Source organism: Lethenteron reissneri, chromosome 42, assembly GCF_015708825.2.
Source record: "Lethenteron reissneri isolate LAM-NWPU_2019-01 chromosome 42, ASM1570882v1, whole genome shotgun sequence".
NCBI lineage: Eukaryota > Metazoa > Chordata > Hyperoartia > Petromyzontiformes > Petromyzontidae > Lethenteron > Lethenteron reissneri.
The window spans coordinates 3,633,239-3,655,581 of record NC_083820.1 but is presented as its reverse complement, the minus strand read 5'-3'; the positions used below and the strand labels follow the sequence as shown (position 1 = coordinate 3,655,581).

The following is a 22,343-nucleotide window of genomic DNA, read 5'->3' as shown; positions in this document are numbered from 1 at the left end:
ACCCTCCTGAAAAGAAAAGAGTCTTGAGACTCAGTGAGGCTTTCGTTGATAAACAAATAACATTATTGGTATTCATAAACGAATGCAATATTGGCAATGTATATAAAAGAAACCCCACCGCGTTATAAGTTTGTCTAAACACCAAAGGCTGTAAAACACGCCACACTTAGCGTCGCCATTTAATTATGCACTATTTGAATTATGCAATAGCCACTTATGGAAAATGATAGTTTAATTTCCCCACTCCAGTATGCACGAAACTCATCAGGACGCTGTGTTAATGTTTAAAAATGTATGCAATAGCTCACTTTATTACGGGCATTCATCATTTAGCCCAGTTCCTCTGCGGACAGTTCATTTGTCAGACGTGCGTGTTCTGCATGTAACACGGAGCGCAGCAAAACTTTACTACGTTAACCGATATTAACTAATGTTCACCAACATTACAGCAGCATCTGCATTGGTCGCCGACGTTAGAGCATTGCTTTCCGAGGTTTTAGAATCTCGACGCAGGCCTTATGCTCGACAGCATTTGGCTGTTGTGCATGTTGAACTTCTTTCGCACCGTACGTAGCCAACCGTGCTAATCGGAGGTGCGGGGGAAGGGCAATAAACTAAACACCAAAAAGAAATGCGGAGACAGCGGCGGTCGCTGGATCGGTCAGATGGTGTTCGTGAAACTCCCTTCACGTTGACGTCCATCAGGTCGCCGTGCCCTGGCTCGCCGGCAGAAGACGGCACGGCAAGGGGACCAATCTCCATCGGTCTCCATCTGTACGGGGACAGGGCTGGGTGCTCGGCTTTCCTCCCACGTGGTTTTAATGAACGCAACTCATCATTAGTTGACTCAAAACATCTTCAGATACACATCCAATGCGGGACTCTCGTACTTTGGAGGCATAAGCAATTAGAAAACGACACTTACTACCCATGAAACAAAAAAAATATTTTTTTGTTACACAGTGTAATCGTCTCGCTGATAGGAGGCGTCGTTCAAATTTCGCGGATAACAGGATCGCGGATTATCGGAGTTCTCCCACCCCACCACTCCCCCTACCAAAGACAAAGATACCCCGTATAGCCTGCAGCAGACTGTTGGGGCAAGTGCTGTTAGCGAGTAGCACCTATGAAGGCCAGAACGGCACACGGAGGGTGTGTGTGCCCAGCACCACGCCCGGCGGCCTTTGTATCTCCCCAGTGGCGATGTTGTTTTACACACACCCAACCAGGCCACTCATTTGAGGCTGAGTCGACCTAGGGGAGACCCCCAGGACCGGTTCAGATAAAATCGTCACTCGGTGTTGGCCGTGAGCGGGCAAACGAACCCCCCCCCCCTCAACCCCCCCCAATCCACCCCCCCCAATCCTCCCAATCCCCCCCCTCAGCCCCCCCCCTCAACCCTCCCTATCCCCCCCCCTCAGCCCCCCCCCTCAACCCTCCCAATCCCCCCCTCAGCCCCCCCCTCAACCCCCCCTAAACCCCCCCACCACCCCCACCCCCGTGACGTCACGCCCGTGCTAACCAATGGGCGCGGGGCCGGGGACTTGCGAGTAGCAGCGGCAGCAGCAACAACAATGGCTGCGCCGGGCTCGGGCTCGCCGCTGCTGCTGCTGCAGCCGCTCAGCGTCTTCCTCGGGCTGCCCGTGGACCAGGTGAGAGGCGGCCGCCCTCCTCCTCCTCCTCGTCGTCGTCGCGGGTTGCCCGGTGTACCCCCCCACCCCCCCCACTATCTCCCTAGCGACCTTTATCAGCCTCTGTGTTGTTGTTGCTGCTGCTGCGCGGTGCGAGACGCGAACTGCGTGGCCGTGATGAAACGTTGGCGATGAGGTGATGATGATGATGAGGTGATGCTGATGATGATGGTGATGCTGCTGCTGCTGCAACGTTTTGACGGTGGGCGAGCCATCCCCTTGCGCCCCCCCCCCCCCCCAACACGATGCGTGACTCAGAGTCGAAATTTTCCTGTCGCTCGCCGCGTGGCCATCAACATGAAGGCAGGTGGCTTCGTAGCGGAGTGCGCCTCTCGCTGTGGTGTCACGGCGACCCCACGCAGTCACTCGGGGATGCCGACCCCACAGCAGCAGCAGCAGCAGCCGCTGTTGTTGCTGCTGCTGCTGCAGGCTTGATGAGGGTGGGTGGTGGTGGCGGCACGGTGTGCGAGCGAGAGAGGAAGACTTGAGAATATTGAGATATTCACTGCGGGATGAGGGCCATGTCGGTGGGGTTGTAGTTTGACCATACTTCACCACGCTGTTCGATGCTGGCACGATGACCTTCGAGATGAAGGCGAGCCCCCAGGGACCGGCTCAGGTGTGAAACTCCTCACCGATGTTGACCGTGGCCTGGAGTCGAACTCGGATCCGCCGTGCTGCTTGAGATGCCTCACGGAAGGGTGAAAACCGCTGCCACGCCACCGCTTTTGGGCCGTGCGATCAACAATTGAAGGGCATCCCCCGTGGTGTGTAGCAGAACACCTCCGATAATTATAGAGCAGCAGAGAGAAGATGTCAACAGCGCCGTGAGACGTCGAGATCGCAGCAGATCTGGTGCACGTGTCACTGTGCACACAGCTAGCAGCCACCCCAATCGGGTTGACACAGTAAATTTAGCTGTCACGGTCCCACCTGAAGACGGAGACTTGTGTTGCCTCCGAAACGTCGTGATTTAAAATATTTATTATTATTTTATTTCTATAAATCTATTTTATTATTTAATGTTACCTACGTGACTTTACCGAAAAAAACCTAAGAGTATGAATCCTTGCAGTCATGAAAGCTTCAAATCTAGAACCCATATGGTTTGCCAGTATTCTTATGCAGGGAAATGTTGAGTTTTCAGGGTCCATACGGCGAAAAGGCGTTTTCAATAGGGGCAAACTAAAAGAATGTCGTATTTTAGTCTCTGTGTGCGTTTCTCCCTTGCCATGGCACTTGGTCGGTGAAACGTTGAGATTTATAGTGGCAGGGGGTGTCCAATAATGTCTGAATTGTACTCTTAGGTTTTTTCGGTAAAGTCACGTAAGTAAAAATAAATGATAAAAATAACAATACAATAATAAATCACGACGTTTCGGAGGCAACACAAGTCTCCGTCATCAGGTGGGACCGTCACAGCCAAATTTACTTGTGTTGCCTCCGAAACGTCGTGATTTATTATTTAATTTCTATTATTTTTATTGTTTATTTTTACCTACGTGACTTTACCGAAAAAACCTCAGAGTATGAATTATTGCAGTCACGAAAGCTTCAAATCTAGAATTAAGGTCTGAATTGGTCTGTAATAAGATAGGAGGCACTCCGAAGGGGTTGACGGGTGTGTAGTGAGTGAGTGACATGTGTGCACTGCTGCTATACGGTACCAGACATGTGTCGGACGAGAGTGATAATTAATTACATGTAAATTGTGATCCATTTGCAGATACCCCGCCACACTTATGGGCAGAAAAATAGGGCTAGAGAAAAACAATGTTTTTACGTCAAAAACCTCTACACGTCTCCCAACAACCCCAGTGCAAAGCTTATTACATCCTTTAACAGTTTGCTCGGTAATATATGTAGACATCGCTTTCGCAATTCGGTATTTTAATCACCTGTTGAGGATAAAGTGGAGAAGGCCATACACCAGTCGTGGTATCTATATATGGATCAGGTCCATTATATACAGTACAGGGTGATCCATTTACACGTACCCCATTTGATTTAATGGCCCTGCATAAGCGGGTGGGTGAGGCCCCTATCCAGCAGTGATACACTTGTGCGAACATGGGTGTTAACGTGTATCCTTTACGGATGAAGGCCTCCAAAGCACCATGGGTTGTTTGACCATACTTCACCACGCTTAGGTCGGTACGGGTTGGTGAAGGTGCTACCCACGAGGACTGGCCCATTTTATCTGTCACTCTCGACTGATGGGAATCGAACTCAGGTGACCAGCGTTTAAAACAATGTGCGCAAACCGCTGCCTCACCGCTCCCAAAATGCAGGTCGCGTGAACGTCCAGAAGCGACACGAAGCAACATTATTAATCAATTAATTTCTTGACCCTTTCCGGATTGCCCACAATTCTAGCTTCCCAAAGTCCGGCTTCGTGAGGTTTTACTTTATTCGCATCAAATACAAGGCAAACGACATTGACAATACGCCTTACATAAATAATATTGATTGCCCTACGTATGTTGCACTTGCTTGTCTTCCAGGCTGATCTTTGGGCCGCTGTTGTTGAATGCCCCAAATGCCAGTACTGTAGTACGTAACGTAATGGCTCCAGTGAAAGTAGGATATATACACCCGAATCTTTCTTCAGGGTGGTCCATATGTCTTGTGACCTCCAATTAATTGACCCCGAACATGTTATTGCCCCTTTGAATATTCATAACTATTTTGAATTAAATCTTTCTTACAAAAAATATATGTACATTTTTAGAAAAATAAATGGGGGTCACAAGACATCTTGGCTCATGTCTTAAGTCAGTGGTGGATATGTGCCGGCATACGCCACGCCAGTCAGCCACACTGCGGCACTTCTGACAACACGTTCTGTAAGTCTACCGGGACTTTTCAGTGCCGGTAGACTTACGATCCCTATTCCTATTCTTCGACGTTTCCGCAGAGAGGGGGGGGGGGGGAACAAGGCGAGCAGGACAAATAGGTGTCACGCGGGCAACTTCTGAATTTGTATTTGACCACTGAACACACGTGTGTGTGTGTGTATAACGTTCAGCTAGCACGTGCCCCCAGATGCCAGTGGGTTAAACCCGCCGGTGGCACATACAGCAATCGTGGGTTAGGTTCCGTAATATATAAATGTCGTTAAACCCGCCACCACCCGACACAGCCCATGAGTAAGTTTGTCACGAACACAGAACATGCCAATTCGTTACTAGTACAGCACACCGGCGTGTTGGAGAGTAAATCACCAACATTTACAATTTGAGCTATATTATAAGTACGCAGACGTCGTGTTTCTGCCGTACACAAAGCAAACCACGTCAACTGCGCGACACTGTATTTCGTCTACACCATGTAGTGGATTGTGAACAGGGGAGTAGTGCGTCGGTGTGTTTCTGTGACTAGGTGACCCACATTACCGCACACACACATCTTTTCTTTACCAGCTGGCAAAAGCAAGCGCGGGTAATGGGCGCGTGAAAGAAGCCCCTATTTTCCTCACGGGGCGTGTCCGCCCACTGGGCTCGAAAGCCATTAAGGCAAAAGCGAGATGCAAGCAGCTACTTGCGCTGATAATTTCGTAGCGGATGCCGTTTAAAGGAGCTTGTGTACTGAACATACAGCCCCTTTGTGTCAATCCACTGCTGGATGAGGGCCTGTCCATCCTCTGCCCTCCTCACCACCCATCCCAAACGGGTGGATTTATCCGTGGGGATTGGTTGGGTGAACTCGGCGGGGGTGGGAGCACAGATAATGTGGGGAACGTGACGCTTGAGGATAGCAGCGATAGAGATTGCTGTCTTGAAACTGCTGCCCACAACTTAGTAACGCCCCACCACTTTACAGCTGTTGGGCGTTTGTTGTCCGTGCAAGCGCTGTCCAGGCTCAAACCTGCTTAGCTTTGCGCGTTATGACGATGAGATCGGGCACTGTCCAGGTGGCTTGGTCATAGGCGCTTAAATCAAGGGGTGAAGCAACGCAACAAAATAAGCGCCCCGTGTCTTGTAGATGCGTACCTTGACTGTGTCCTGGGATGCTTGACCCAAGCTGGGCAAGCCTTTCAAGTAACTTTCATTTTGCACCTAATTATGGCTCCTTCGTGCCATCATTGCATCAGCATATTGGATTGTACCACGGGTGATCTAGCACCCCAATGAGGTCCCATCTCATCGCATTTCGGAATACTAAGCAAGTGCTGAGACTGGTATTATAAGGCTTCTTCTGTAAGATAGCCAGGATATGGGAGTGTAGCGATGGGTTTGTGAATAGATCTTCTGAGAATTTGTTGAATGTCACCCCCTTTGTTTTCGTGGGTTTTCTTCAGGCACTTATTTCTTCCCATACTCCCGCACACTCCTTCATCTCATGAAGTTGCCCTTAAGTTGGAGCTGTTTAACCCAATGGGCTTCACTGGGGAAACTAACTTATGTTGCATCGAATTGACCACACTTCCCAATGCAGGACCCTCCTGCAAACGAATCTTGAGACTCATTGAACCTGCACGAATAAGGTGCATAATTATTATTATGGTGACATAATTCGAGCTCGTCTCTATAGTATTTAATGAAGTTTTGTACTCGTGTGTGACAGTCCTGGGCACACGGATACGTACAGGATAAGAACTGTTTATTTTGTAGCTCATATCTTATAATCAAGACATGGGGGAGACAGTGAACACAGGATTTTGGCTACAGTTTGTTTTGGGAAACACTCTCTGCTCTTTGTTGAGTTGGGGGCGAGTGGTGGTGGCTATGTGCAGTGTGAGTGTCGCGTGTAATTGTTTATGCCGTTGAGCGATTGTGCAATTGATACGATCGCAAAAGCATACCTTGCATGTGCCTGTTTCATGGAAAAATATACAAGCTGTTTGCGTTCTAAAAATAAATGCATCTGCCAAAATGTACAACCCCATTAGTCGTTGAGTGTTACGTAGGTGCGTGGAATTACGATAAACGCTTATGCAACGTGCGCTCTCAATGGAAGCAAACGTTTTGAAACGCGAATGCAGTGTTATAGAAGAGATTTTTACGTAAATATTGCGCAATATTCAGCACAATCGTATTTCAAAGCAGACGCGTTGAGAAAGCCAAACAGTTGTGAAAGGGTGGCCGCTTGTTCCAGCGGCTTGCGCCGTTGGAAGTCAGAACGACGCCGCCGTCACCTCGCTAAGGGCACGGCAGGAGGAGGGACGCACACGCGCCTTGGTGCCGACGAGATGTTTCCTCCCTCGCCCGGTACGCAGGAGATCGTGGATTTCATCGAGCACATGGTTGAGAAGTTATGTTTTTCTGTGTGTTCTATGCAATGGGTTGACATCATGCCCACTCACTCAAGGCGCTACCATTCACTGCATTGTAAAAAAAATTCTATATCTTTTTTTTACTCGAAGCGTCATCCGGAATCGTAGGATTTCCTCGGGTTGCCACCTATAATTTTTAACAAGCTGTATATTTACATAAGCTTTTTAGGTTTTTTTTATATGTGTGCACATATATATACAAGACAAAGACAAAAATCCCCCGTATAGCCTTAACAGACTTTAGGGGCAAATGCTGTTAGCGAGCACCTATCAAGGCCGGCACGGCACACGAGCGCATGGGTGGCCAGCACCACGCCCAGCCGCCTTTGTCTCCCCAGTGCCGATGTTTTTACACACTGCACCAGGTACTCATTTGAGGCTGAGTCGACCTAGGAGAGGCCCAGGACCGGTTCAGATAATCGTCACTGATGTTGGCCATGAGCGGGAATCGAACTCGGGTCGCCAGGTCCGTAGCGCATCGCGCTAACCGCTACACTACCGCTCCCTTATATATATGAACACACAGTAGGCATGCTGAGACTTGTTGAATAGCGACGCTTCATCTGAGCAGAGTACAATGAGAATCTGTTCGGTGCTCAGACCTGGGCTTTGTAATGAGTGCCGCGCATAGACTGTGCGTGTGAGAATCCATTGGCTTGAATGCAAAGCAAATAAGTGTGTTTCCTTAAGCTCGCGGCTATATCGTTCCCGATTGTGTGCAATATGACAGTGAAAGGCTTATCAAACGGTCCGAGAGCATCTTGGAGATTGCATCTTTCTATCATCCTCCCACATAAAATTAGACGTCACTGTAAAAAGGCAGCCAGCTGCAGCATTTCGTTTCAAAAGTAGCTTCGTCGTAGCAGTAGTGTTCCCAGAAAAATGGGCAAAGATCAAAATAATTATTATACTGGGGGAATCCGATGAGCTATGAAGTTCTATTTCACAGATGTTTAACAGTGCTTGCCACCGATCAAGTTCGCACGGTTGGGAGGTTTCAATCCCCAAAGCCGTCGAAATAACCAAAATCGAAGCAAATGTCAGATGCACTTTGTCAGGGGATTGGCAACCGGCGCCTCTTTAAAGGACTGCTTCGTGACCGTTACTTCTTATGAAGGACCACCGCCGTCACATATTCACCACACAGTGCATTGCGGGCTCTTGAAGCGTTGAGTATCTTACCGAACTCGAAAAGTAACGCCTCTGCTTGTTATTTGGGTTGCCCAGTCCGCACGATGTGGACGTTCAACGTCGTTCACAACAATGGCATGCTCGGTGTCCATGGCTATAGAACGTCCACCTGGTAGGTCATTAATTATGAAATGTTCTTAAAGTAGCAACCCTTTTTGGGAACACGGACATGCTTGTAATACAGTAGAATCTGAATGCAAGCATACCTTAAATCAGCACAGTTATTATATAAACAGCGCATCACGCTGGTTTGGGGAAGGCGAAGGGCAACTTTTGATACAAGCGCGCTTTTGATATAAGCACAGCGTTCCACTGTAGCACTCATGTTGCACTAAATAAATAAATAAGCAATGCGTTGGAAGTGGCTCGGGAAGTGAGTACCATATCAGAGCACCGAGCTTGGCACTGCTGAGGTCTCTGATTCGAATCTGAGCAGCCGCCCATGATCAAACCAGGTTTTCGAGTTCCTTGAGTTTATTGAGTTCATGGTCTCGGTCCTGTCACAAACAGTGAGTGCACGAGCAAAGCATAATTTTATTCCAGCGCTAGGAATCAAAAAATGTGGCTTCACAGACATGCAATGAACACCTTCGGCAGGGGATATGAAAGCGGGGGGGGGGGGGGGTCCCCCTCGTCTGAATAATGAGATCTGGCGCTGCGGGGTGACTAGCAGCGTCCTAAAGTTGATGTCGAGGTTGGGGCTTTGGGAGCAATGTTGTGAACGTCTTGAGATGCAGCCGGCGGTTGGGGCGAAGCACCGGGCATTGTTGAACGATGCGTCTCATGATTTGAATGCCACGTTCGCAGTGCGGCCTCATGTTCATCTTCCACCCAAGTACAGTGTTTCCCCCGTTATTCGCGATGGGGGATACGTTCTGGAGATGCTGGTGAGTAGCAAATTTCGCGGATAATGATATTGGCCTACAAAAACCTTATTTTGTTATTAATTACCTTAAATAAACACACAAGTAAGTTATTAAATACATGACACTTATCCTAATAACACAAAATATAAAAAATTGGTTATAATAAACATTAAGTAAATACAGATAAATATTAAAGTATGAAATAATATTAAATTATAATTATGCTGTAAATCATCACTTCATTTAATCGCTTTATCTCATCACTTTCTCACATAACCCCATCTCTCTCATCACTTTACCCCGTCACTTTCTCTCTCTCGATGCAGTCGCCGTGTAGAGTTTCAGATTGGGATTCGCGGATAGCCAACATCGTAGACATAGCAAATTCGTGAACAACGAGGGACAGCTGCGATGGGGTGGCCGCACCTGCCGAGGGAAATGAGGCTCCTTCAGAAGCACTACTCTGACGTCCCCTGGGGGCTGCTTTCTGACACCACTTGCCGCTCTGTGACAGTTATGAACGTAAATTGCTTAGGCCTCACCACACGATGCCAATTTAACGCGACTGGGAGGGGGGAAACAGGTTGCAAACTTTTCTAATTAAGACACCCAAAAATTTTCCCTTTTCAAATGAGTCCTCAATGCACGTTGGGCAGAGTGCTGGATAAAATCCACATATCAATGGTGCAGCCCACGCGCTTTTTCCACAAAATGGTACTCCAAGTCACAATTACCTTATATGAAACCAGAAAAAATGTGTCACGTTGACAAAGACAAATAGTTCACTGCTTTAGCCCACCGGTGTGTTGAAGCCACAACATTTACAATTTGAGTACTCAAATTGTAAATGTTGTTTGAGTACTCAAATTGTAAATGTTGTGGCTTCAACACACCGGTGGGCTAAAGCAGTGAACTATTTGTCTTTGTCAACGTGACACATTTTTACTGATTGGCCGTGTCGGGTGGTGGAGGGTTACGACACATTTATAAATAACGCGATCTAAACCCAAAAACGTTGATTATGAATAACATTGGTCGCGAAAGCCTATGTGTTAAAATGAAACCAGAAGTTGTGATTGTCTGGGTTGAGCCCTCGCCAGGATTCGCATTTTTGAACTCTTCCGTTTACAAGTCCAGGCGTGCTAACTACAGTGCTTACCTGGCCAAAGAGCGGTTGACGTTTCAAATTGCACAACATTGTAACTTCGGTACACTTGAAGTGTGTAAACATTCTCCTCGACCCTCTTTGTCTCTTTGTGTGTCTTTTAAGTGGCTCTCTTTTTGCGTAACTTGTTTGACTTGTTGCTTGCCAATTCTGAATGCGTTTTTGTGCCTATTGGCGTTTGCTTTGTCAAAATTTTAACGGCAGACATAGGCAAGGGAAATGAAGGTGAAATAGGTTGCAATGGCTCGTTTTGCTCACGCTTCCCGTGTAAGCGTGAGCATTTTGTGAACTTGCGGTGCGGTTTGGCCTTTGTATTTCACATTTTCGCTTACTCTGTTCGCTCACGAATTATTCACGTAAGACCTGACAGCTCAGCTGCTGAATTATTGCCGTTTTAATGGTGCCCTACCCACAATGCCGTCAACCTGGTTTGCGAAATCCTTGGCTAATGCTGAATAAACAGCCTCCTACCTGTATAAACAAATGTAGTGTGAGTCACTTCCTTTTCAAGAAATACCTGATTATGATTATGAAATGTTTTGTTTATGCGGGGCAGATATTCGCGTCACCAGGTTAAAACAATAATTTCACCAGGTCAGAGGATGTCAGCTGACGATAACCTTCGGCGAACAGGGGCTGAGCACAGGTGTCAGCAACAGCCAAACGTTTTCGGAAACCCAGAGCTCAGAGCATCCCGTTTCATGATCGCACGCTGCGAACGGTGGTAACGATTTATTGGCCGGTTGTTTTCTTCTTTCTTCTCCGCGTTATCTAAGGCAGCTCAACTCGCAAGCGCCCAGTCGGGGTACAAGGGCACCCACGGGTTGTGCCTGCCCGCCCGGCCTGCGCATTCTCTTCCACCATGCCAGCCAGCCAGCGTGCCGGCACACGACGTCGTTGTTGTTACGAACACCCGGCCTAAGGGGCCCAGTGAGCGCCACGCGGCTCAGCGGTGTGAATCACTCGGAAAGTTGTGGGGCAATCGACACATTTATAATGAGCGTGTGTTTGCGTATCATTGAGCTCGCATATTTTTTTGGGCGATGAGGTATGGCTCCCATGATTTTTTTGCCGTTTACACTCGTGCAGATATTTCCCCACCTGTTTTGAATCGCGCTGTTTTTGGATTATCGATTCAATGTCGCAGTAGAAACGATAGCCAATTTCTTGAAAAACTCCCACCGCTCTGCCCAGCCAGCGGGATGCATGGACACGGCACTGTTAAGTGGTTTGGCAGTTCGCGTGTGATGGGGCAAAGTGTAGGAATGGCTGCCTCTTGCAACGCATTTGGTCAACGTAGAAGAGTGAAGACCCGACCAAATCCTTCTCTTGGGTTGGCTGCAGTTTAGGCCCTCCTGCCAGCAGTAAGCAATTGCAGAGCTGCACCTTTGCCTTCCTTACTGCAATATAGCCCAGCTGCTGATGTGTTTTACTTCATTGTCTTGGAAAGACTTTTTTAGTGGCAGGCAGTGAGTGATACTTGGATTCATTGATCAGAATCTATTCTTGTGCTCACTATACATGCATTGGTTTTAAACTCATGCCAATTGTGTATGCAAAGTGTTACTACGTTTTGGTTAATGAATCGGACGAAACTGTACAAATGAGACAGCCAATGAGAAAATACAAACCAGAAGATGAAAGTTAGATTAAAAAGAATAGTCTTCGATAGTATCACGACCGCGAAGCAATGAATCGAACCATGGTGGGAGTGAATCATCACACGTCTTCGTTTTGTTCCGCCGAACACTGCAAAGTCGACTCAATCAGTCATATTTTCAGGATTGATAAAATAAGTACAGCGATGTGGGAACTCAGCAGTGCGTGCCCTATGGAAACATTGCCCCAGCGCTCAGTGTAAGTAGGATGACAATTCATTTTTTGTATTGATAGTTTGAATCATGATAATTCTTTTTTTACCCGTTTATCTGGCAACAAAACTGACACCTTTTTTTACGAGAAGTCATGTTTGCATAGACCACAATACCTGCAGTCATAATGCAAACAAAAAACATAACTTCTGATAATGATATGCACTGTCCTTGAAGTTGATTGGTCCACACCCGAGACAGCTTTCCTTAGAGCCTAGTCTCACATGGTGTTGGACCAGATGACGTCAAAAGGCGCACAACTCAAAGACAATGCACCATCAGAGTATGAGAGCTCGGGGTAAGCATTTACACCATTGCTATCTCATTTGCCAGTAACAAAATATGATAATTGGTTTTTTACCCTTTTATCTGGCAACAAAACTGACACCTTTTTTACGAGGACCAATCAACTTCAAGGACAGTGCATATCATTATCAGAGTTATGTTTTTTGTTTGCATTATGACTGCAGGTATTGTGGTCTATGCAAACATGACTCCTTGTAAAAAAGGTGTCAGTTTTGTTGCCAGATAAAAGGGTAAAAAACCAATTCTCATATTTTGTTACTGACAAATGAGGTACCAATGGTGTAAAAGTTTGAATCATGACTGCCTAATCTTCTTACTAATCGATTTTCCTACCTATTCACCCTACCTACCATTTACTTGCCTACCTTACATGTTTAAATACTTTAATCCTTTCCACCTAAACACAACATACCCATCCATTCACCTGCCCATCCACCTACCTCAGTACACCAACCCACCAATACACCCATCCACCGACCATACCGATGAACTTACACACTCACCACCTATGTATACACCAACCACTTAGCTGCCTGCTTACATTCTTAACCGCACCTCTGATTAGCATGGTTGGCTCTGTATTGTGCAAAAGAAGTTCAACATACATACTTAATCGTATTTCTTCCTACCTTACCGATATACCAACCTAGCTACCCCATATTTATTTCCACATTTTACATGCCTGCCTACATTGTGAAACACTTTTATTCCATCATATTTATCTACCTATGTGTAATGGGTTCAACTGAGTTGCAGATGTAGACACATTTATTCAGTTCCAACACATGGGGTAACTTTCCCCTTAACAGAATAACAACTGATGGTGGTGACCACCAGGCTAACTACACTAGTTACCACGTGACTGGTGTAGCTAACCACGTGGTGACCACCAGGCTGGCTACACTAGTTACTACACTAGTTACAACTTAACTGCTACTGTGGACCGGGACCAACAGTTTCGGTCCAGGTCCACGTGTTGGAGACTCGTTGAACGGAGAATGTAGACAAAGAGGTTTCTTCCAGGATGAACAACAACTCCGGTCCCCTCTCGGGACCCGGCTCCACCTTTGGCCACAACCACCTTCTTTCTAGAATCCTCGGGAAGGATCTGGGTCCCAATCACGTGACCATCCATAATCCCCTATGGGGGCCCCTTTGTAGACTTAACTGGTCACGTGTCCTCCCGGGTCAACCAGAGTGCCATGGCCTCGAGTAACCTCATCCTTCGGCGGCACCCACACACCCTGTCCTGTAGGGTTGGCACTGCACCCCGAGCTTGGTGCCATCTAGCGCCATTATTCAGCGCTCACCGGGCCCCTCTAGGGCGGGTACTACACCCACACCACTGTGGTCTCCGCGATGTCGCTTCACCGCATGACGTGCCCCTCTTGGGCCGGCACTGCACCCAGCATGTTGACATCCAGCCATGTCACTACATCTGTAACCAACTTCTTAGCCACCCACGCAGCCACCCACCCTTCTTGTCTATGTGCCAACCCACCTATCGTATAGCGATAAGCGTGTTTCTTTTATATTTATGGTTGTGCAATTTGTGCTTTATTGTCCCTGTTTATTTCCTGTCCTATAGTTACTAGCAGGATTACAGCCATGGCTTTTAAAAGATAGAAATACGCGGGGGAGGTAGTGCTAGTGGGCTGCCAAGACGTGATGACACATGGCTTTCGGCCCCAGGGGAAATAGGTGGTCTCGTGATGCAGCAATGTTCCCAGCACCTGCACAGGAGCAGACTTCATCGCTCCATCTACACGCTCGATGTGCCTCTAGGGCGCATTCCCTCTTCTGGCTGCCGCTCAACTGTTAGTCTCCACCACCAGCCCTCATCTCTGCATGCTTCTTTGCATACTTTTCAACTTGTGTGCTGGTGTATTTGTCCAAGTGTGTGATTTGTACGTCACAGCCGGTGGTATGCAGGTGTGATTATGTATTCATTACGATGATGATGCAGTTTGTCTGTCCTGTGGTGAGGTTCAATTAAAGTATCTGTCGTTACGGCACACATGGCACACTCTTTTGTCGAACTGGGAAACAAATACACAGCGGCAAGACCTAATATGTGCTTTCCCCAGGAATGGCAATAACTTGTTCTTCGGTTGTAAATATCCCTCGTAAGACTGAGTGACACGTGGTCAAAATTATTTGAATTCCTACATAAATCTCAGCCTGGTGTCGAATTGCATTGCCACCACAGAGCTATTGCATATTTGTTTGTTGGGGCGCCTGCGGTAAGGGAGATGTTCACGCCCTCGCCTGGTATGCAGGAGGTCATGGGTTCGATCCTCACCCTGTCGCCTACCGTATATTTGGAGTTTGCATGTCTCTCTCCCCGTGGACGCATGGCATTTTCACAAAGTCCGCCGGTTTTTCCCTCTGCTTAGAAAGAAACATACCTTAAAAGTGTTTGGCTGCTTTATATTTCCACGTGATAAGCCACTTCGTTGAGATATCAATTGTGGCCAGGTCGCTTCTGAAAAACAGCTATATAGTTCAGTGGTAAAATAAAAATAGTTAAATTGTTAGTTTTAGTTAAGTGACCCCTAATGCAGGAATGCGTCTGTGCGTGTGGATGTGTGTGTGGATGTGGATGTTTGTGTTGGGGAGTAATTTTTATTGGTGAGTGGTAGTGCAGTGGTCAGTGCGCTGCGCTACGAACCTGGCCACCCGGGTTCCATTTCAACTCGTGGCCAACACCAGTGATGATTATCTGAATCGGTCCTGGACCTCCCCTTGGTTGATCCAGCCTCAAATGAGTACCTGGTGCGGTGTGTAAAATCATCGCCACTGGAAAGACAAAGGCAGTGAGGCGTGGTGCTGGCCACCCACCCCCTCGTGTACCGTGCCAGCCTTCGTAGGTGCTCGCTAACAGCATTTGCCCCAACAGTCTGTTAAGGCTATATAGGGGATCTTTGTAAAAGCGGCAGTGGTGTAGCTTTGAGTGCACCACGTTATGGTTCCAGCCACCTGGGTTCAATTCCCAGCTGTGTTGTTCAACACCATCAACCAGTGGATTCATCTTGGCCGCTGATGGTGATAATCAATATAACCGTCAGACCCTGCAGCTGGAGACGAGTACAGTGTGGAGTTTTATGGACTGCACCATGCATTGGTGCATCAGGCTTGCCTTTTAATAGGTGCTCTCTGAGAGCATTATCTCAGAAGGTCTATAAGGATACATTAAGGCTGTAATATTTAATCAATGAATGACTTAAATACAATGATTATGCTCACAATAAAGACATTAATTGGTACGTGTAAAATCAACAAGTTCTGATTTATATATGTCTCTGCAAGCAATGAGTTTTGGATTTAATTTATTGCGATAAATAATCGATTTTATTGGATTTAATATCCAATTTAAACATTATGGGAACTACATTTCATGTATTTGAATCACTTTCATTATTTCTGCACTACATTTAATAATTGTAATAATGATTTTAACACTAATCATATTTTAAGTTCCATCAACAGGAGCGTAATTGCAGTTTAATCTTTGAATTTGAACAATGGAACCAAAACCGATGTCACATCTTGAATATGGTATCACGCGATACTGACATCGGTGGGCCAAGCAGATAAATGTTTTTGGATCATCCGAAAATTTTGTTACTAAACATGATTTTTTTTTATTTTTCCGATGATTCCAAGAATTGGGAACATGTCCCCCGAATTCACGCCATTATAGATCCTATAAATGTTCACCTCTATTGAGTCCTGAAATGTGTTTGCGAATTGAGTTATGACCTCATCTTTTGGAAGTTCGTGGGGATATTGGAGAGCGGTGAATCTGTATGTTGCTGTTAAATGAAGGATTCTTGGTGTCGTGTTTCTCTGTCCACGTTTGATCTCGCGCCGAACGCTTTCTCACTCTTGCGATTGATGTGACACGGCGTAAAATCGATTTTTACACAATTATCAATGAACAAAAACGCCATTTGGGAATTAATTTCGTGTGTGGCAGCATTTTTTCCCTTCGTATTTAATTGACATGATGGTGGTGGTGGCGGAGGGGGTGACTGTTATTTTTGTTGTTTAATGACAAATTCCCCTGCATGCTTAATTGTTTTGCAAGCTTGCACACACTGGACTGAAATGAGCTCTTGGCTTCATATTGATTTGTGCGCGAGGTGCTGTCTTTAAAAGGGGCTCGGCACACGAGAAAATTATTGCCAAAGATTTAAGAATTTGCCGTGTGTTTAAGTTTCCCCTTGCAGAGAAACACCTCCGATGTGTTGTTGTTGTTGTTTTCTTTTCAACTACAATAGACTCTCGATTATATTATCTGCGTGCGGTTTCTCCGATTTGCGGATCAACCGCGCACCTGAGATTTTGATAAATTCATAACTCATGGATTTTCCTCTTAAGCCCAAATGAATAAGTATCTAAAAAGAGTTCTACATTGCTATTCTTGGGAAATGTTGATTACAAGTCACGAACGCTTAAACCAAAAAATATGTTGCTCCGTTTAATCCAAAACCCACGTGATCGCCGCTACAGTACATTAGTTGCATATCTTTACAACAGTGGGTGGAGTTTGATTGATTTTGATTGGCGTGGCTCTGCTGTCCACATAGTGGGCATAGTCTTCTGCACGGGAGCAGGAAAGTGTTATCACTAAGCACGTGCATCAATCAGTCGATTGTTAGTTTAAATGTATACCGATATTCGTGTTTTTTTTGGCATAGAGATCCACGGAATTTACATTTTTGGATTATCTGCGATTTTGAATCATCCGCGACCGTCTTCCCTGTCGTTCGCGTGGATAATCGAGAATCTACTGCACACTTTGTGGCCGCGTTTGCCCACACATGTCCCACTGTTGCGAATGTGTTTTGTTGTTGTTATCGAACACAATTGCTGAGCACAGTGAAGCGCAAAGGCCCGAAACGACAAGCGGCCAGCAACAAACGGCGCCGATGTTGTAACAGACGAGAGTTTGAATGCGTTGCGTTGAATTGAGCAAGGCTACAAGAACTTGGCAAAAGAGATGATGATGATGGGAGGGAGAATTCCAAGGTGGAGCAGTGTGAGGGAAGAAGCAGGTAGAGAAGTGGTGTGACCCGCAGTGTGCATGCACTGTATGTATGTTGAACTTCTTTCGCACCGTATGTAGCCAGCCGTGCTAATCGGAGGTGCGGTGGATGAACGCAGTGTTGATGAGACGAACCAGTCAGTCCACATCATGGGTGTTGCATCGATGGGAGGTCGCTCCACATCTCTGCTGCTGTCCTTATTTTTCTGACATGAGCCGTTTCTCGGGGTGGCCGCACTGCCGATTGCCTGCCTCAATTGTAGGCCAGGCCCCCAAGATGTTTTCCTCCAACTCTTGCCCTCTCTGTGAAGCGTCTCCAGTCGCACGTTTACGGTTTGAGCGTCGTCTTATCTCCTACCTCTCTGCCCCACAGGTGAAAAATAATACCTCCTTTTCAATTAGCCTAGATGTGCCTGATTGTTTCACGTATCCGGATCCCGTCGCACGCACCCTCTTTATAAATCCAAATAGCTCTGCGTTACGCCAAATGAAACCCAATAACCTCGAGGGCGAGCCGCCTACGAAACACACTTTCGATACGTGAATATTTGATTTTTTCCCATTTTTCAAGTGTTTTATCAAATACAACTGTGGGGAATCGAGCGGGCCGTTTTGGGACGTGTGATCAAGGCCTACACTCGCGCTCATGGTTGGCAGGGTCGAGCATGGGTGGCAGGATGGCAATGCCAGTGGTACCACTCGTGCCTTGGAGTTCGATGTGCCTGGGTTTGATTCCTTTCTGCGTGGAGTTAGTATGCCCCCACCCGCCCCGTGTTCTGCGTGGGTTTCCTCTGGGTTCTCTAGTTTCCTCCCATTGCAAACAAAATAAACATTGAATGTTAGCTGAAATAAAAAATTCATGAAAATGGAACATCCACCAAAAAACGTGTTGCTGGGTCCCTCAAGTGTCCAACGCACGTTTAACAATTAACAATCAACGTGTCAATGAAGTATGCCCTTCACACATGGAATTAACCTGCAGCAGTAATGTAATCGAGGTCGTTGCGTGCGTAAACTATGCATTGGTTGACTGTAAACAGTTGTACCATTGGCTGGGAAAATTAGTCCTGAGTACAGCAACGGTCTCGGGTTAGTTGGGGTGAGTTATTTCGTCGCAGAATTGGGTTTCGGATTGCCAGTGTGTTTTCCCAAGGCCACCCGCACGAATTGAATAACGCGGTCCCCCCAGTGCACACATGGGACACTCCAAGTTGTAGACCAGACGGTTCGCTGCGGAATATTATTTTAGAAAATGTTTTGACAGTGATCGGAAGAACATATTGATGTAATTGGGAGAAAAAAATGGACAAGCGAGTCTGTTAAAGGGTTCCTTTGCTTTACGCTTGGTGTGTTGTCTTATAAAATTTTACAAAGTATTTGGCGGTGCTGTGTAAACTTTGCCACGCAGGGCTGACTTGCAGGTTCATTCCGCGACTGCCTCGAATAAGGGTTTCTTAATTCTGGATAATTCGGCTGAATTCTAATAATTATAAATACGCCCTTTGGGATTTCATGGTATTCCACGGCCCTCAAATCGCACTGGTATGATTTGCATTTATTTATTTTGACGTTTGTCGAGTTCACGATTAATTTATTTACCAATAGTCAGTGTCTGATGCTCACCTCCATTGGTGGCCCTTAGCCAGAACTGTTGACATCTCAAAAAAGGTTGACTCAAGCTATTCACGTTGTACGAGGTATTGGGCCCAATCCACCCTTGCCCTGGCGTTAAAACTCACGGACCTCCATTCAGCGGTAAACTGCCCTTACCACGGAGACACCCAGACGCCGTCACTTTTGAATGCCGTCATTGTAATTATGACGCTTACGCTCGTGTTTTAGCGCGCACAGCACCGTGTGTGTGTGTCATCGCAAGCGCCGCACTGCGTTGATGTCACCTGTTCTAAACCACAAGTTTGTTCCACACCCCCCCTCCCCTTTTTTTGTAAAGCTGTTGATGTGAACATTTTCAAATGGATACTTCTTCAAGTCCAGTACAGATGAAAGGTAAAGGTGCAGCCCTGCAATTACTTGCTGATGCTACTGCTGGCATGAAAAGAGCCTCCACTAGAAGGTACTCTAGAGAGCCCCCTCTAGTCGAGGGTACTTTGGCCTACTCTTCCACGCTGGCCAGACGTCTTGGAAGAGGTGGAAGTACCCACACTTCTCTCCGACCACACGTGGCCTGCAGATCTGATCTGAAGTGCGCCCATTTATAGGGTGCCGCGGTGGAGAGATGTTAACTCCCTCGCCTGGTATGCAGAAGGTCGTGGGTTCGATCCCGACTCTGATGCCTGCTGTATATTTGGGGTTTGCATGTTCTCTCCGTGGTTGTGTGGATTTTTACCCGCGTCCTTCGGTTTTTCCTTCCACATTTATAAACACGCGTTTAGATTATTTGGTAGCTATAAATGTCCACATGATAAGCCACTTCGTTGTGCTATCATTTGTGGCCAGTTCGCTTCTGAAAAAGAGCTATATTGCCCAGTGGGCCTTACCTGGTAAAATACGAAATATTTTGAATAGTTTAAAATACGAAATCTCAAACATTTGAAGGGCTCCCTCAGCGGCAGCTGACCTTGTGCGACACATCACCTGTCCAGCAAGCGGGCATGAGTCTGCCAGGAGCGGGTGATGATATGCCCGCTATGTGCAATCCCGGTCGAGTAATTTTGGGGATTTTTATATTCGGCATGCAGTGGCCTACGCGTTTCAAATGACATCGGGGGATCTCGAACGTCCGCTGTGAAGTAGTGGGGTGGGGGGGGGGGTCGTAGCCTTCTTACTGAGGGCCGAATTGGACCTTCACGTACATTAGGTGGGCAACACATTAACATGCATCTCGGCATCATCCTATCATTTATGGAAAAATAATGTGCGTGTCTACGGAGCACAAGGAGGCCTTTTCGGTCACGGAAATGACCGAGCACGTGCTCGAAATTGAGAATAATATTCCACTCTAGACCCTAATTAGTGTGGCTACGATGCTCGCAGTGATGGATAAATATCATCCGCGGGCCGTTTTGAAGTGGTCGCCAGCATCGTGTGGCCACGACTCGCGTAAAGTGAAATTCGGGAAGGGATCATCGCCCCCGCGGGTCCCTACATCCCCTCCTCCGAATTAGCATCTCCCTTGTCACCGCTGAGAAATGTGAATGTACAAGCACAGGCGATTGCAGCTGCTGGCATTTCCTTTTTGCAGGAGGAGTGAGTGAGACGGCTCCCGCTTCATCGTCTCGCCGCTAACGACCGTGGCGTACGATACGGAACACGGAGCTCCGTATGTGGAGCTCTGGCCGTTTTTATTGTCGTTTTGAGCGGCGTGTCCAGGGCGAGCTTGCAGCGGTGGCGGCGCTGCGCGGCGAGCGATCGATTGCGAGATAACGTTCCGTAAATAAGGTGGCTCTCTAACTCAATGGAATCTGACCAAATGTTTTATCGGGTCGTCCTCCGTCAGCATTTTGCGAGCGCTCTCCGGCTTTGGAGAGATTCATTACGCTGCGTTTTAATTGTGGTGCCAGTAGTTTGCGCCTTTTCTTTGAATGTGAGCACGGTGTTTTCCAGGAGTGGTGTGACGATGCGTAGATTCGTGGATTGATATAGTTTCTGAGGGCTCACGGTGCACGCGTCAAAATGCTGATGTAAGATTCATTTTTTTCCCCCCGATTTCCAAAAGCTCCGTGTGAGTGCTGTGCTAACGCTACCTCAATTTAAGCTCGTGGAGTGAACAAAACTCCGTGAAAGAGACGAGCAACAATGCAAGTGAAATCCTGAAGAGTAGAATTGTACTGGTAGGAACCTCCTGGTTACACCAGCCCACAGGGGATTATTGTGTCCGTCTGTCGTGCAGGGAGGGGCTGGGTGGGGAGGGAGGGGCCGAGTGGGGAGGGAGGGGCCGGGTGGGGAGGGAGGGGCTGGGTGGGGAGGGGCTGGGTGGGGAGGGTGGGGAGGGGAGGGTGGGGAGAGGCTGGGTGGGGAGGGTGGGGAGGGGCTTGTTGGGGAGGGTGGGGAGGGGCTGGGTTGGGAGGGTGGGGCTGGGTGGGGGGTGGGAGTGGTGGGGAGGGGCTGGTCACCTCGTGGTGCCCTTATCAAACTTAACGTTTAACCTACTCACGCCGGCTTGTGCCCGCCCTCAAAGTCGGCCATATTTGCGGAATACACCACGCCGCCGTTGACCCTGGCCATTGACCGAGCAACCCAACGTTCCTACCGGCTCCCTCCGCAGGAATGTGTTTAAATGGAATCCGAGGCTCTGAACCGCAGAGGTTTGTCAAACTACTGGGGTTTGGGCTGAATGGTGTCCTCGCTCGATGGATTCTTTGTCCGTAGCGCAGTACCACCATCCGCGTAGAATGTGGTAAAAATTACACTTTTTTTCTTACTTTACTCAGCGCGAATGAGGTATAGCAAAAAAAATTCCCAAGAATTTATATACTTATTTTTTTCTGCTCACATAAATATTTTTTGCACAGTAATACCACCGGTTTACGTCAGGGATGCGTTCCTGAAAGTTGACGAATTTTTATAATATATTGTAGTCTACGGTACAGTATATTTCTTTATCCGTTATGCCGCAAAGTCGTGGCAAGATGTTAACTACCTCGCCTGGTATACAGGGGTCGTGGGTTTGATCCCAGCCCTGATGCCTGCTGTATATTTGGAGTTTGCGTGTTTCTCTCCCTGTGGTCGCGTGGATTTTTGTCCGGGTCCTCCGGTTTTTCGCTCCACATTTAGATAAATGTGTTTGGTGTATTTGGCTGATATAAATATCCACACGATAAGCCACTGTCGTTGAGCTATCATTTGTGGCCAGGTCGCTTCTGAAAACGAGCAGTATAGCTTAGTGGGCCTTACCTGGTAAAATACGAAATATTTTTAATAGTTTAAAATACGAAATCTCAAACATTCGAAGGGCTCCCTCAGCGGCA

General features: G+C 47.2%; 1 protein-coding gene across 1 annotated transcript in view; it reads left to right on the top strand.

Moving 5' to 3' along the window:
• Window positions 1-1,548: 1,548 nt before the first annotated feature.
• Window positions 1,549-22,343, top strand: part of LOC133353043 (lysophospholipid acyltransferase 1-like) — a 101,394-nt gene continuing 80,599 nt past the window's right edge. The window contains exon 1 of the mRNA XM_061569133.1: window positions 1,549-1,652. Within this exon, the coding sequence (XP_061425117.1) occupies window positions 1,575-1,652 (78 nt within the window). The 5' untranslated portion in view covers window positions 1,549-1,574. The remainder of the gene's footprint in view (window positions 1,653-22,343) is intronic.